A 17,367-nucleotide genomic window follows, 5' to 3' on the forward strand; every position below is an offset into this window, starting at 1 on the left:
GAACTGGCTAAAGAAACGGAATGGGTGCGACAAAAAACCAGAAAGAAAAGGAAACTAAACACCTCCCCTTCCCCCATGAAAGAAGTTACTTGTAATAAAGTAACCAAAGAAAAGCCTAAAAAAGAACCCCTTCCACCCCCGATTATTGTCGAAAATGTAATTGAATACCAATCATTCTACGATTCCTTACTTAAAAAAGAATTGAATAAAGACTCGTTCACAGTAAAAATGCTTAGAAATGGATCGGTGAAGATTAACACTAATAGTGAAGCTACCTACAGAGTGATCACAAAACATCTTAAAGAAGAAGATGCCTCGTGGTTCTCTTACGAAAACAAGCAGAGCAGGCCAATAAGAGTAATGGCAAAAAATCTCCATGCTTCTTGCAAGCCTGAAAGGATAGTTGAAGACCTTACTCGCCAAGGATTTAAAATTTTAGACGCAGCCGTCAAATATAGCTGGAAAACCAAAGAACCGCTTAACATGTTTATTCTGTCTTTCCACCATCAGGAAAACATAAAAAAAATATCTACGAAATAAAATCCATACTTGGCTGCAAAATTGATGTACAGCCACTGAAATCACCGAAATTGATTCCCCAATGCAAGAGGTGTCAGGCTTATGGGCATACACAGAAATACTGCTCCAAGGAGCCGAGGTGTGTGAAATGCACTGCAAAGCATCTCACAGTCGATTGTAACAAGCCACAAGACGTGAAACCGAAGTGTGTTCACTGTGGTGAGTCACATCCAGCTAATTACAGAGGCTGTGTAGTAGCAAAAGAATTACAGAAAATGAGAAATGTCTTAAAATCAAAATCAATGATAGAAACGGACAAATCGGTAAAACCAGCAAAATTAGTTTCCAAAACTGTTTCCTTTGCCCAGGTAACTAAAGGTCCTAAGACTCCATCCCCAACACAACAAAATGAGATAGCTAGCACAGGCATGGATGAAAAGATTAACACCATACTTTCATTATTGACATCCTTTGATGAAAGACTTAAAAAACTAGAAAGCGGCACCAAAATAGCTGCTCCCAAACGTCTTAAGCAATAATGGCTTTAAAAATAATGGCATGGAATGCTAATGGGCTTTTAAAACACCAAAGAGAACTTCAGATAATTCTTAAACATGAAAACATTGACATCTGCTTGGTATCGGAAACACATTTTACCAGGGAGTCATACATTCAATTTAAAGGATATAATGCCTACCATGCCCTTCACCCAAGTAATAAATCCAGTGGGGGAAGTACAGTCATAATAAAGGATAGCTTAAAACACCATGAGGTCTTTAAATATGAAAAAGAGCATATACAGGCTGTGGCTGTGAGCCTATCAATGAAGCGGTATCCATTAACAATATCATCTATTTACTGCCCACCAAGACATGCACTTAAGTACGACCAGTACAAAACCCTGCTAGAAAGTCTTGGAAATAGATTTGTGTTGGGAGGCGACTTCAATGCAAAACATACCTACTGGGGATCAAGATTAATATCGACCAAAGGAAAAGAACTGTTCAATGCTATGAAAAATTTGAGATGTGATGCAATTTCCACAGGAAGGCCCACATACTGGCCAACAGACAAGAATAAAATACCAGATCTTATAGATTTCTTCATATTTAGAGAAGTATCACCAAATGTTCTCCAAATAGAGGAAGCCTATGATATGAACTCAGATCACTCACCAATCTTACTCACAATTGGCGAAGACCCTATAAAGCGAAAACTGAATCCATCTCTCGTGAACACGCATACGGACTGGGACAGCTTCAAAATTTATCTTATCAATATGGTAGACCTTAGAGTACCTTTAAAGACTGAGGAACAATTAGATTTAGAAGTCAACAGATTTACAAAGAACATCCAACAAGCTGCTTGGAGTAATACTCCAAAATTTAAGAAAAAGGTACAAAACAACTACTTCCCAGAAGAGATTAAAAATTTGATAAAGACAAAACGAACTCAAAGAAAAAGATGGCATTCCACAAGATGTCCAGAAGACAAAAAACATCTGAATAACCTCACTAAACAACTGAGGAGAGAGATTAAAATACATAAAGATACTTCAATAAAGAGATACCTAAACCAATTAACTTCTGATGGTTCCACCGATTACTCCATCTGGAAAGCGATAAGAAATATCAAAAAACCTACAACACATATTCCTCCCTTACGAGAGTCTAATGGGAATTGGGCTGCAAGTAACATACAAAAAGTTAAGAGGTTCGCTGATCATCTAGAAAATATATTTCAAATCGATGAAGAAGATTTACTTAACTTCGAAGAAATAACGTCAGAAGAGCTGAACATCCGTCTAGTCACACCAAAAGAGGTCTTAAGTGAAATTAAATGTCTAACTAAAAAGAAGGCACCAGGTTTTGATCTAATTACGGGTGAAGTCCTTCAGCATCTCCCCCGTAAAGCCGTAGTTAAATTGACAACCTTAATTAATGCCTCATTTCGACTTCAATATGTTCCCAATATGTGGAAAGTTGCGGAAGTTATAATGATTCCCAAGCCAGGAAAACCTCCACACGAAGTCACGTCTTACAGGCCAATCTCACTGTTACCTGTTATAGCAAAGCTATTTGAGAAAATCTTTCTCAAACGTCTTAACCCTATTATTGTCAAAAAGCAGCTCATACCAGATTACCAATTCGGTTTTAGAGAAAAACATTCTACCATAGAGCAAGTTCATAGAATCACAAATAATATTGAAAAAGCACTAGAAGAACAAAAAGTCTGCTCCACTGTCTTTCTGGATGTAGCTCAAGCATTTGATAAAGTGTGGCATCGAGGACTTGTTCATAAATTAAGGAAATTACTGCCTCGTCAATTTTCAAATATCCTTGAGTCATATTTAACACAAAGAATGTTTAGAGTACGACAAGATGATGATTATTCAGAACTAAAAGAAATAAAAGCTGGGGTGCCGCAAGGGAGTGTATTAGGTCCGGTCCTGTACCTCTTATACACATGCGATATTCCTGATCTAAAAGATAACGTTATCGCGACCTTTGCCGATGATACTGCTATCATGTCTACGGCGACTACTGAAAAGGAAGCGGTAGTAAAATTACAAAAAGCCATAAATATTGTTGGCTTGTGGACCAAAAAATGGCGGATAAAACTAAATCAGTCTAAATCAGTTCACATAAACTTTTCCAACAAAACATCAAATTACCTGCCAGTATATATTGATAACGTCAAAGTGCCGTTCCAAAATTCAGCTAAGTACCTAGGTATGACGCTAGACACCAAACTCCGATGGAAGGTCCATGTTAAAAAGAAACGCGAAGAGTTGGATCTCCGTTACTCTAAATTGTACTGGTTGCTCGGAAGGCATTCCACGTTATCAGTACAAAATAAATTATTGATCTACAAACAAGTCCTGACACCTGTATGGACTTATGGTTGCCAGCTGTGGGGCTGTACCAGTAATAGTAATATCCAAGTAATCCAACGATTCCAAAACAAAGTGCTCAGGGGAATAGTCAATGCTCCCTGGTACATTCGCAATTACGACCTCCATCGGGACCTTAATGTAGAGGACGTCACCACATTAATAAAAAAGGCTGCTGGAGCACACGAACATAGGCTCCACCATCACGTGAATGTCGAGGCTATTCAACTCCTTGATACCACTGACCTAGTGAGAAGATTGAAAAGGATAAAACCATTCGAACTAGTGAATTAGTGTTAGTGTACTTTAATATTTAGTGCTAAACAGTGAATGAAAAAATGAAAACACAAGAACAGAGTGTCTTCCCTTTAATAGAGACTATAAGTAGCGTTATTGGACACTTACTTATTACAATCCTTTTTAGTAAATTAGGTTAGACTTAAATTACTTATTAGTCTTAAATTAGGCTAGATCGTAATGTTCCATGATGTCGTAGTAAAGACACATGTATATTTAAAAAAAAAAAAAAAATTATTAACTTATGATTTGTGTTTGTAAGGACAAACAAAGGTATATAGAGGTATATTCTAGATTTTGTGAGGATAATTGAGAGAAACGAACATTTCTTCAAAACGTGTTCTCTTGTTTAGAATTCTACGCAACCATGGCCTCATTAATGTTTTATGAAATATATTCAATTGAGAATGTGTTATTTTAAAGCCCATTTAAATTTATAAAATAAATGTTACGATTTTTTAAGGTAGTCTATAATCTATACCAATAGAAAAATATTAGCAGTCGTGATACTAGGCAAACAAGCTACATAACATTACATACATACATACATATGCTGACGTTTGAAAAAGCACTAGTTAATAGTCTGACATTTGACGTACATTGACAATTTAATATAGAGTCGCTAGATCGCTAGACGTCATTTATTTCATTTGTTATGTTGTGTTGTTATGTTATGTCTATTCTTTATCGTATATAGTCTGTGGGTAAGAAATAGTGATAATCAAATGTATAATGTTTTTCAGATGGCCGGATGGATGTGGACATCAGTATGATCGGAATGAGAGTGATGGATGAGATTGTGACGCCCCTTCGAGAGATTGACATCGACGACACGGAGTTCGCTTGCCTCAAAGCTATCGTCTTTTTTGATCCCAGTATGTATTTTTTTATAATAAACTATAAAAAGGTATATATCTGCCAATTATGCACAGCGTGAAAGGCAACCACGCTTTATTGAAAAGTTACAAGATTTAATTAGATTTTTTTTGATAATGTTTTGACTTCCCTTATACTTGATTTTTTCTTATGATTCAATTATTTAATATTTAAAAATTGTCTTTAATAGTAATGTATAAGTCAAGCCGAATTTAACACACCGGTTGCAGTTACACACACATGCACAAACACACACTTTACGCATTCATTTTGTATTATTCTTTTGCGTTTCGATTAAAAACATATTTTTATTTAATTATTACATAAGTAAGCTTCTTAATGAAGAAACTAACGGTCGCCCCTGTATATTTTTATAAATATAATTCCTTTCAGACGCCAAAGGCCTCTCCCAACCGCAGAAAATAAAGCAGCTGAGGTATCAGATCCAGATAAATCTCGAGGATTACATAAGTGACAGGCAGTACGAGGGGCGTGGTCGTTTCGGCGAACTCCTCCTTTGTCTTCCTCCCCTCCAGAGCATCACCTGGCAGATGATTGAGCAGATACAATTCGCCAAACTGTTTGGTGTGGCTCACGTTGATAGCTTGTTACAGGAAATGTTGTTAGGAGGTCGGTATCGTGATATAGAAAATCGCATATTATCGTTTAAAATGCTTGACATTACACACATTAATGTTATGTAATAATATTATGTAAAAAAATACAATTTCAATTGAAATTTTTAACACTATATCAATCACAATTAAACTGAACGAGTTATACATTTTGTCTTTCGTTTTGTATTTTTACAAGTTCCACTCTCTACCTAACTCTTTATTATTTTAACTGAATTTTAAACATCTATTAGCATTATTTTCACGAATTGTAATTTTCCCTTATAACATTCGGGAATCTAAGTCTGTAAAAAAAGAATTTACTGATATTTTCATTTATTGAACACAATTTTAAGAAAAAATTACTTGAAAAAACTAAATACGTTTGAAAGGCTTTTTCGTAATTTAGATTTTTCATTCGTGTAAATTTCTTGCTATTTTTAGGTACATCAACAGAGGGCGCGGTGGCGGGGCAAGGCGATGCCGCTTCCCCCCTTTCTTCAGCTGCGTCTCCCGCCCTCGTGCCTCAAATTCCTATAGCAGAACCCTTCATGGACGCAGCCTTCAAACAAGAACCCACCCTGTAGATGTAAAAGGCTTGGATATAAAATATGACAAACTAAACATTTTTTCAAGAGTTAACCAAGAAATGAATGCAAACAATATTTTTTACCAAGTATTGTCAGCAATCGCAAGATCTCGAAAAACATTTTATATCCATTTGTTATTATGTTTCCAGTATGTGTTTACAAAATTTTATATTTGTATACAAAATCTCAAATTGGCGGTGCCTTTAGCTATTTACATTCTGACACCAAAGTAAACTACTAAATGTTATTTTGTGAAGATCTCTTTCATAACTTTGGTGCAGCATTGTATATATCAGATTTTTAACTTATACAATATATGTCCATATACATAGGTGCTATATATTTTTATATCGTTACAATAAATGAGTTGAGCTAAATTTGTGTGTTTGAACATTTCTTCGAGGCCATATTTATAGAAATAGTCTGCGCTTCTATAACGCAAAGTTTTTAATTCTTGCGTTATTTATTTTTAAGGTGAATCCCGAATTATAGCTTAGAATATGCCCTGCAATATTACTAAACGTAACAGACATTTAGGTGAATAGAAAGTAGACTGAAATGTTGCTTAGTTTTTAATATTATGCTCAATTTAATCGTTGGAAATGGTTACTTTAAGGTGGTGCAAGTCTTCATTCGTAGGGTCGAATACGATATAATTCGTGTTAGCCTTGATAGGTGCCTTATTTTCTTCCAAGGTGTACTGTACATATCTACAATGTTATGACGTAAATCAATAAATATTTGTTGAAATTTTGGCAGTTTTATTTATAAACGTTAGGGCTTCTCCTTCACATCCACGTAACCCTTTCTTGCTATCCTGCTTTTGCAATATAGATAAATGACGGATATAGCAGAAACTGTCGACATCGCCAATAAAGGCAAATAAACAGAAAACATTCTCAAAAGATAGTGATAATTCCTAATTAAAAATACTTTAATAACTTTATAAATTGTAATGACGTAATAAATGACAGTTGAATTGTCAATCTGATAAAAAATACCTAAAACATAAACAATGCTAGAACGTGAATTAGAAATTAAAATGATCTATGGATTTTGTACCTTCTACATTTTTGTGTAGTCTAATGTATTTTTTGTACTTAAAAATACTTTTTTTAACCAAATAAGCAATCATTACTTCTATGCAGCAACGATTTACAATATGTACATACAAATACAAAACAATACATGTACAAAATAACAAAAACATACATCGCCCAGTTCAATGATTTTTTTGATATTTTCTAAATAAATCCATTCGCTGAATTGTACGTTAGTCGGACAACTTTCTGGCATATTTAATTTCATATAAAGCTGTTCCGGTACGTCGATGACAAAAGAATAATCTCTCTCGGTTTTATACATATTTTTGACGTGACAACTTCTTAGAATACAATGGAGCCGACTGCACGCACGAAATAACATGACTCATGTAGCGTTACCTCGCTGAGGCGTTCCATTTAAGCGCGGAACGAGCGACAAAGAGGCACGATAGGCCACCGCGTTCGGCAGCGTTCAACATGTCTCTCCTACTTGAGTGAGGGATGAAAAAAAACTGACATAATTGTAATTTATGCGTACAAATAAATGTAACATGATCAATTCAATTGTGATTTCCATTTACTTACTTCTCTATATCCATACAAAATATCTTTCAAACAAATAAAATAAAAATTTCTTTTGAAAAATGCAACCATTCATCAGTATTTTCTTATGACGTAGTCACGTTCAACTATCGTCAGTAAACCGACTTTACAGACAGCCAATTTTTTTAATTTGTTCTATTGCCTGGGTAAGGAAAGGGCGAGACCCAAAAAGTCGTCGACGTGTATCAGACATACTACTACCTACTTGCCTATTAGATTGACAAATGACCATGAAACAGATACAAAAATCTGATGCTCATTCCTAAAATGGTTGTAGCGTCACCAAAGGTTATTATTATGATAAAAAACACAAAATACATCAAATAAAATTTATTCAACTTACTAAGTAATAAAATACACCTATATATTAATATATTATTTAGGAAAATTTACTACTAATAACAATTCTATAGAAATGTAAACTCTTAAAAAGTCTAAAATGATCCAATAAACCTGATTAGGTCACGACGGATCTTATTTTATTTTACATAAATAACGTTTCCATAGTAATGTTACCTGTAGTATATGACTTATGATTTTCACAAAGTATTGAATGCGATCGTAATATAGTGTATATTTCTGGCGCTTAAGGGAAAAACTTTCATAGAAACGATGCAGGCTTTTTTTCATAGCGTTTAATACTCTGTGTAATATTTGTGCTTACGTAAATTGTACTTAAACCGAATAACTAAATATAATAGCACCTTACAATATTATGTCAGTACATTGGTAATTTGAACTTAAACTGCCAAACTACGTTTCTTTTTTGATAACGAATTTTTTTTAAGACTAGATAGTTGAAAACAATAACACAGCCAAAACCAAAAAAACTAAGAGATAAGATAATTAAAGAATAAATTTAATATGAAATAAAATGCTTTTCTTTCATCTCATTTCACTTATTTCAGCCTCAAATTGCCAGTATAAAATTCATACGCAAGTTTATTACATAATTCGACGTTTCAATACAATAAAGATAATATTCTTACATGAAAGTATATAGTATAGGGAGGATCCCTATAACACGGTACATTAGTTCCGCGTTATACGTGTTGTAGGAGTATTATTATATGAAACGCGTTATGTAGAAATAATGCACGTTTATCTTTTCTGGTATTTAAATGGAATATCAAAAGAATCCATATTATGAACGAAATATGTGCGAACAAATCATTATAAATGTCACAGCATATAAATATAAAGTGTGAAATCCTCATGTTACATGAGGAAATTCCCGCGATAGCCGTGTTATACGAGGGACTGAACGCGTTCTAATAGTACCCTGTTATAAGGGCGATTATTGTATAAGAGTCAAAACATATAATTGAATAAGAATAAAACAAACTAAGGTTAACATAAATTATTGACATTTCGCGCTTTGGATTTCGTGGTGTTCGTGCCGATGTAACAAAATTCTGTATTAATATTGTTACATTGAAGATATCTCATCCATTGAATTTGCTTTATTGACGGCTTGTCCGAATCCGTCTTTACTTCCACAAATGTTATCTGTAAATTATTTTCAGATGTACTTGGGCAGTTGTCGGGCGGATCCAAATATAGGTCCCAGACTCAAGTGGGGTCCGACGTAAATAAAAAGTTCTGATTTGAGTAAATTTATTTTCATACAACCTTATATTATTTTCAATACACCCAATAAATAACCATAAACAGCATTTCTAACGCACGGATCATCAGTACTAATCTAGTGAAAATTATGAAACAGATACATAGATACAAAAAACTAAATTTATATTAACTAACGTCATCGATCCAATTCATCTGCCTAGCTGTTTGATCAACTGAATATCTTTGAGACCGCTAGTTAAACGGCGCTGTTTAGTTAAAGGATAGGCTGTTAATTGAACGGATTATAAAGCTAGTTGGCTGCAATATATCTCGAAAACTACTGAAGCGTTTTTAAATTTGGACGTCCCTAGATTGAAAGTCAAAATAAACGTATCGTTTGTCATTTCGTTTCCGGGAAAGTCATGGACAAACATAATTAATTTAACAAGCGTGGCTTGGAAGCATGAATTATGTATTCAGTATATTATACTTTTCTTTTCTGTGTCTTAGACCCAAAGACGACGGTGTGCGCCAGGCATAGAAGGCTGATCACTTATTTGCCTACTCGATTAACAAATGATCATGAAACAGATACATAAGTTCAGACTTCAGCTTCAGCTTCAGAGCTCCGACCCAAAAAGGTAGTAACGCCATTGATATATATATCAAGAGTATGTATGATACACGTAAAACTGATCGTTTTTCGAGTCGCTAAAAATAGCATTTATACCGGTTTCTGACCTGGTTGGTGTGCGGATTCCACATTGTCAGATCTGGGAAGCCGCTGTGATTGTATCTATAGTCCAAAGCAAGCCTCCGACAAATGACTACCAAAGACCTATTTCCCAGACATCTACACACAGCCTCGATTTTGTCCCAACTAATTTTTTTACGCTGTATGTCTGAAAGCTCACCTGAAACGATGCCTTTAGTTAATTTAAACCGAACATACAAACTTTCAAAGTTTACTATAACTAAGGGTAAAATTTGCAAGCATCTGTGTCCCGTACGTCAAAAATGTAGTGATTTTTTATATAGTTCGTTTGTTTTTGAATCACACTCTAAGGTATTCAGAGTTATACTTAGCGCGATCTTTATAACCTCCCGTATGAAAAAATAGATTTTCGACATTAAGAAGTCATAATCATAATCATTAAAGATACATATCGGAATGATCCTAGTAGAAGATGGGACGTTCGTATACATATTAAGTTTCGCGCGTAAATAAAATACATTTTTTTTGTAATGAGAAATAAAGAACTGTAAAAATTAATTACGAAAATTCCTAAGCAGAAAATTTCAAACATTTTCAGTTTCTGTTTATTAAAAATTTAACTAATCGTATCTGTTACCATGGTAACGGATATTATTAAGCGCGTTTTCGCGCGCTCTTTTATAAGAAAAAAATATTTTTTTTGTTCCTAACTGTTTTGATTTAATTACACTATTTTAACGTTGGCAACACGCTCTTAGTACTCATAAAGGAAAAAAAGCAAAGACAAACTAAATTCCGCAATTTTTAAATTGCTTTACTATTACAGCAGTATTGGCCAAGGGCCTCGGGGGTGACTTTCATCCCTGATGTCGAAGGTTCAATACACGGTTGTGCTCCAATGGACTTCCTTTTCTATGTGCGCAAGCACTCGAACGGTAAAGGACAACATCGTGAGGAAACCGGGATGCCGACGGTCTGTTAGGCACAGGAGGCTGATCACCTACTTCCTTATTAGATTGACAAATTATAATGAAACAGTTACAGAAATCTGAAGCCCAAACCTAAAAAGGTTGTAGCATCACTGATTTATATACTATACAGCATATAAGGAGCTGCCTAAATAAAAGAAATCCGTACTAAAGTAACCTGTAACTTTAAACAACAATAAAATAATATGAATTCATAAATTCATTTATATTGAGAACAATGTCAAAATCACTGCGCAAGTTATATTTTACATTTTCGTAAAACTTGACAACTGGCGTCGTTTTTTATCGCACTCTTATGACGTCACGTGAATCCGATTTCCAGGGAAACAAAAATTTGAAGAAAAAAAACGAAGGAACTGGAGGAGAAAACAAAAATTACTTACATTCAGGCCTCGTATCCCATACTTTCTTCATAGAAGGAATCAGATCCTCAACACTCGCTTTCTCCATATTATTGAGCCTGTCTTCAATCAAACATTGCCTGTTCAAATAAAAGCTTTCGGTGAACAAATCCAATGGGTACTTTTGGTAAGGCGTAATGAAAATGCCCCTTACCCCACGCAATTCCGCGTATATTATGTCCCAAAATAGCAATGTGAATATGGTAGTTGCTATAGTCCCTTCCCAGTGTTCACCTGTAATGCATATTAAAGTCCATATTTTATTTTTCCAAGCAAAATAAACTGTAATTCTTAAAGCCCAAAAAATGGTGCAATCTGTTTTTTTTTCATTTACTACGGAACGATATGGAAATGCAATTTGCTGATAAATGAAAAATCACACACGACGGCGTGTCCCATCCTTTTTTCTGGCAAGCCTTTCTAAAATTCTTATGACTATATAACAAAATTATTTATTATAAATAATATTGTTTACTACAAGCAAATTGTTAACGAAACATAGTCCGGAAATTTTCAAAACATATGAAAAACTGAAATTCAAATTACAAATGATTTTAAGTAATTTTCGAATAGCCTCCTAGCAAACAAAATTTCCTCCCTCTGGGGCATGGGCCCCACGTTGGAAAACGTTAGTGTTTACGAACCCCGACTATTTGGGGTTCGAACTGTTATATCTATCTCTCTATAAGGGTTTGAAAATCATTTTTTTTATACAATAGGAGGCAAACGGGCAAGAGGCTCACCTGATGATAAGTGATACCGATACATTACCTGAAAGCTCGCAAATGCGTTGCCGACAAAACAAAACACATAGTGTGGCGTACACATTTGACTTCTATTTTTGTCGATGTCTTGACTAAAAATTACATTTTTATAACTCTTAACAAGTTACGAAAGAAACAAATATTTTGTAAATTTTTATATACCATGCGTATATTCTCTTTCTTCGATATAATATCTTCTGCAGTATTCTTCTGCTTCCATTACTATAGTGCTATCAGGTAAACGACACTCAAACTTTTTCTTTCCTTTATCAATAGTTCTGAAAAAAATTATAAACTTATAATATTTTTTACATTTAATAAAAAAAACTCCGACAAAGCTTTGCTTTTTAAATTTTTCATTGTAATAAAATCCTCAGTAACACAGTGACTAGAAACTATTGTATATTTCTATTTCGGTTCAATTACTTTTCTTTATTGTCTGAGAAGAATGGAATTGAGATTTGATTTGCCAAGAATCGCAAATTATAATTCGAACAATAGGGGTCATCACCCGGGGTCCTGTAAGTTTTTCCGCAGAGATAGATTTTACGCGTCCAAGACATTTTTTGATTTAAAAGAAAAATGATTATAATTGTTTATTATGATTATTATGATTATTATTGTTATTTACATTTTTTGCACAAGAATTAAAAATATTTAAAACTGAGCGATCTCTTACAGGCACGAATTTCATTCCCTATCCTCTTCAAAAGCTAAAATTTATAGATGTACGTAGTTTAAGGCCATTCCTAAATTAGTGATCTATTTTAAAACTCGTAAAAGCAAAAAAACAAAACTTACTCCATAGCTTGTTTATTGATATGTGTCGCTTTAATATCCTTCTCCACCGGTTCCTGAAGTGCGTGCCCCGTTAACGCGATGACCAGTCTATCAAAGGGCTTGTTCGTTACTCTGTTCGTTAACATACGTGCACGTACACGCAGAGAATCCTTTTCATAATCACGTACATTTAACTTACTGAAGCCCTCCAATACAATCTCTGCTGCCTAAAAATTTAGATTTTCCACAAACATCATAAAAATTCTAAACTGTATATGTTGGATACTGTTGGAATTTGATAATTGTTTTTGGGTTTGTAAATTTGTCCTCGAATGTTTTGGTAACAAAATGGTTATAATTTTAACCTATACATATATATTTTCATGGCGTAGTCCATGCTTTGTCAAAATCAGTTAAACAGTTGTAGAGATGTCTGTTGGGAACGTGTTTAATAGGCACCTAGATAAATGATAAATGTCGTATTTTTTTCTTTCAGTTGAATCTCACATACCGGATTTGTTTATTTTTTTAAAAATTTTTACTAATACTCTTATAGTATTATGCAGTTAAAAGTCTCGTGTCTTATGATCCGCAACAATACGCCTCCTAAAGTATGTTCTAGTTTTGTTGATATTTTGCATTGTATCGATGCTAGTATTATCACTTTTCGACAGATGGCACTGAATTTAAGGTATTTTTAAGTTTTAGTTAATTGGGTTATCGTTATAAATCAATAATTATTCAAACGAGACAAAAAATATTTCAGCCGAGTAGGCAATATCCTCTTGCCTATATGAAGGACATGCCACTAATTTGATAAACTCTGTTGGAAGCAGTTTTTTATAAATAAATAATAGTTGGCAATTGAAGGGAATGACAGAGATTTTTTGCCAGATTATTCTACGCCCTTTATTTGAACAGTAAATTTATGTATTATTAAGAGTCATTTAATTATTACTTTTTATTAGGTACATTGATTTAGATGACTTACTAAGTCATCTTAATAAATAACCACATTTTAATTTCACTGGCTAGAAGAGTTAGATTTAATAGATATTTCTTACGTACGGTAAGCCGGTATTTTCAAAAGTAAATAAATATATTACTATATAATAATTGAAGTCCGGCTCGAAGGACCACTGACAGCTTCTGATTATTTGTAATTATGGTTCAATATGAAAATATATTTGTCATGCCATTTTTTTTAATTTGCTAGGTTATTTTAACTTTTTTAAAGTTTTTTATTTTAATAATTAATAATATAAAAAACGTCATACCTTGTCAGGATTATTTAAACATTTATCATAAATCAATGCCATCTCAGCGTACCACTCCGGTTTCTTCTGCGATCTAAACGCATCCTGTGATACCATCATTCTCAATATGTCCACTGCTAACTGGCAGTATTTTTCTTTCTCTAGCGGCTTTTTTAAATCGGGCAACCCACTTTCTAGAATTCTAATATAGAGGTGTGGAGGTGTGAATTTACGAAGCCACACTGGTAAGGATATGTAACTGAAATAAAAATCAGTGGTTTTATTTATAGCGATATTTAGTACTTTTTACAATAACATTCAATAATAGTATATGAATACCTGTTATTAAATAAAGTGGTTCATAAGATCCAAATTCTTAGAAATGTAATAAAAAAAAATGTCAGTATCACTGTATAAGGTATAGCATTTTTTAGATTGACAATATGGAATTTTACTATGGAGCTATTACTGCTTTCCTAAGTAAATTACAATTTACCTTTAACTGTGTTAACTTTAAAGTGTACATGGCTTAATTATAGTTTATATTATAGATAATTTCATTAAATAGTTGTTTGTATAGGTTAGTTTAGTTATTATTGATCACATTGTTGAATCGTCCAAATAATAGCGAAAACATTTTCATTATAAATTCTACAATTTGGAACCTACACATTATACTCGTAAACATGATGAATTTTAAATTACCTTGTCATTTCTTCAGACTTTATTTCCAAATATTGTTTATACACCTTTTCAATAATACTACGGCGAATTAAAGTATCACTTGTATTCAGAAATTCCTCATAAATTTCGCTTGCTTGTATATAGCTACAAAAATATGTTATACATTTATAACTATACTAATACATATTAGAAAATATATTATTGTTTATACATAAAACATGTAATCAGACCAGAAAAAAATGGAGAGTTTTGTGTATTTTTAGAAATGATTTCTTTAATAAATTTAACTTACCTCTTGAACTCACGCCTATTCTTAAAAACAATACTAGCATTATCAATCAAGTTTATGTCTTGAGCAGGATATGTTTCACTTTTGCTTTTAATGTTAAAGAGCATCAGTTCTACATTCTTTTCTTTTAAAATACTCCAATCGATCCCCAAATACATTAAAATATATAGTTCGTCCAGTGTTCTGCGAGTATTTTCTGTAAGTTTGAAGCATTCACCACACTTTAAGCGAAGTCTGAAAGATTTTTAAATCTATAATAATTTTACTTATTGAAGAGTACTACATAATATTACTTTAATTATTAGAAATACTTACGATTCCAAAACTCTTTGATTATTAGTTTGTGATGTTGTGGCAAAATAATGACCAATAGTTTTTTGATTACAAAACTTTTCCAATGAAACTTTGGCTGCTTCCTTGTTTTTAAATTTTATTTTGAATTCCTTACATATTTCTTTTACTTCATTCACTTTTAATGTATCAAAGTAAAAATCTAAATTCAATGCATTTGCACCTGTACATAATAAAAGAGTTGCTTCAATTAAAAACATGTATAGTTGATATAGTACAAGTCTGGTTTTGCAATAGATAAGTTAAAAGTAATTTTAATATTTAGTTCTTTAATGTCAATTGATGGTTGTTTATCTCAAATTAAATAAAATTGCTGGTAACTTACGATTGGCATCATTTGTCTGAAGTAATCCATTTTGAATTAAACTGTCCAATATTTGTTTCAAGTTAACCGAGTAGTTGCCTTTTATAAAAACATCCTCAATTTTTTCTGGCCTATACCAAGCTTCTTTTCTCCAATAAAGTTTACATACTAAATGTAATCCTGGCTTAAGAACACTCATGCAGTTTTGAAGTACCTTTTGTGAATTTTCATCCAATAATGACTTTAAATCTTTGTTGTTCAAACATTGTTGGATTATTTTAATGACAAATATTGCTGAAAAAACAATATTAGCTGTAAGTAAAGTTCTAAGGATAATATAATAAATTTGTTAAACTCTCTTTAACAAATTTCAATGCTTATATCTTGGAAAAGGCTTTAGTAATTATTTTCTTATTGCTTAATAATTATGACTAGCTATGATATGATGTATAAATATTCTAAAAGATGTCTAGGATACCTAAAATCAACACAAAAACTTATAATAATATGACATAATAACTCTCTCCTCTTTTTTTCATTAGTAGTACAGCTAATTAAAAAATACTTATTTTATTGATTTTATAATATTTACCTTAATAACGATAATAATAAATTATGTTGATGAAAATTGGACATACTGTTTTTTTACACATTTAAATGTCTATTAATATTGAAATAAAAGCTTTGCTTACTTTTATCATCGTAACCACTACAAGCTTCTATTAAATCATTATCATTACTTTCAGAAATGATTTTGGTCAAATTTTTTCTTGCTCTTCCAGGTGATCTAATAGTAACAATCCGTTTTTTATTTGGTGAGAAATATTTTTTTGTTGTTCTAGAAGTACTACTTGTGGGTGATTTAGCTTGATCACCTACACATTCAATGTGTTCTGTGTATTGGCTGGTATCTGGGTAAGATTCCTTTTTAATACTAAATGTTCTTGTGTTTATAAAGCCTTCTGAAGAGCTTGGATTTATAGGTGATTGTGCTTCTGGAGTATAAGCAATAGTAGCATCTGATAATGGACTTTCTTCATCACTACTGCTTAAATTAATTACATCTGATATATTTAGTTTTGGTGTCTTAGAAGGAGAAGGTATTTGAAGACTTGCATTAGACCTCTTTTTTGGAGTTTCCATTTCAGTCTTTATATTGTTATTACCATAGTAATCATTTTTCTCAAATTTCAACGATTTTGATGCTTTGAATGAGTAATATTTATCAATTTTCATCTGATGCCTCATTATTGATATTGCTTTAAGTATAATTTACAGTGCAGTTTTATTAAATCATGCCAATAAAACATGCCATTGTAACCACAAGTTTAGTGAAATAATCTTTAACAAAAAAGACACGATTACGTTATCACTGATTGTATCAATTAAGAAATCATTAGTGCATTAACAAAATAGATTATATTTTGCTTGAAAGTAAGATTTTAGTTGTTTTAAACCTTGTTAAACTCCCGAATTCAAATACCCTAATACTATGTTTACTTGTATGTCTTTAATATAATCACATTACTGCTAGCTAATATTAGATTAAAACAAATTGATTATGTCAAATAACATAATTATACTCACGTGAATTACCCAATACAATAGGTATAAATTGAATTGATAGGTAAAGTCAACACAAAACTAATGTTAAATGTTCAATTGAATAATATGACAATATGTTAATTGTTAACTATGCGCATGCATTGTCGATTTGTTGAATCTTGATTGTAGTAAAAAAGTTTAGCACATGTCCTATATAAACTATAAGAAAATAATTGACATTTACTTTAATCGCGGGAATATCGCGGACGTACTCCACAGATTACT

The 17,367-nt window shown here is 32.6% G+C and overlaps 2 protein-coding genes across 7 annotated transcripts in view; one reads left to right on the top strand and one right to left on the bottom strand.

Moving 5' to 3' along the window:
* Positions 1–6,166, top strand: part of LOC123713262 (transcription factor HNF-4 homolog) — a 38,864-nt gene extending 32,698 nt beyond the window's left edge. For all 6 annotated transcript variants that reach the window (XM_045666853.1, XM_045666854.1, XM_045666850.1 and 3 more), the window contains exons 7-9: positions 4,453–4,584; positions 4,979–5,215; positions 5,644–6,166. In XM_045666853.1, coding sequence (XP_045522809.1) covers positions 4,453–4,584; positions 4,979–5,215; positions 5,644–5,786 — 512 coding nt within the window. In that variant the 3' untranslated portion in view covers positions 5,787–6,166. The remainder of the gene's footprint in view (positions 1–4,452; positions 4,585–4,978; positions 5,216–5,643) is intronic.
* Positions 6,167–7,801: 1,635 nt separating this feature from the next.
* On the bottom strand, positions 7,802–17,356 carry LOC123713261 (fanconi-associated nuclease 1-like). The gene is made up of 12 exons (XM_045666849.1): positions 17,125–17,356; positions 16,230–16,878; positions 15,559–15,831; positions 15,198–15,396; positions 14,886–15,116; positions 14,615–14,737; positions 13,931–14,168; positions 12,675–12,880; positions 12,036–12,151; positions 11,092–11,343; positions 9,746–9,918; positions 7,802–8,944 (listed from the first exon to the last, which is right to left on the bottom strand). Exons 2-12 carry the CDS (start codon positions 16,783–16,785, stop codon positions 8,786–8,788), a joined length of 2,526 nt encoding a protein of 841 aa, XP_045522805.1. The 5' UTR covers positions 16,786–16,878; positions 17,125–17,356; the 3' UTR covers positions 7,802–8,785.
* Positions 17,357–17,367: the final 11 nt, after the last annotated feature.

This window comes from Pieris brassicae, chromosome 8, assembly GCF_905147105.1.
Source record: "Pieris brassicae chromosome 8, ilPieBrab1.1, whole genome shotgun sequence".
Taxonomy (NCBI): domain Eukaryota; kingdom Metazoa; phylum Arthropoda; class Insecta; order Lepidoptera; family Pieridae; genus Pieris; species Pieris brassicae.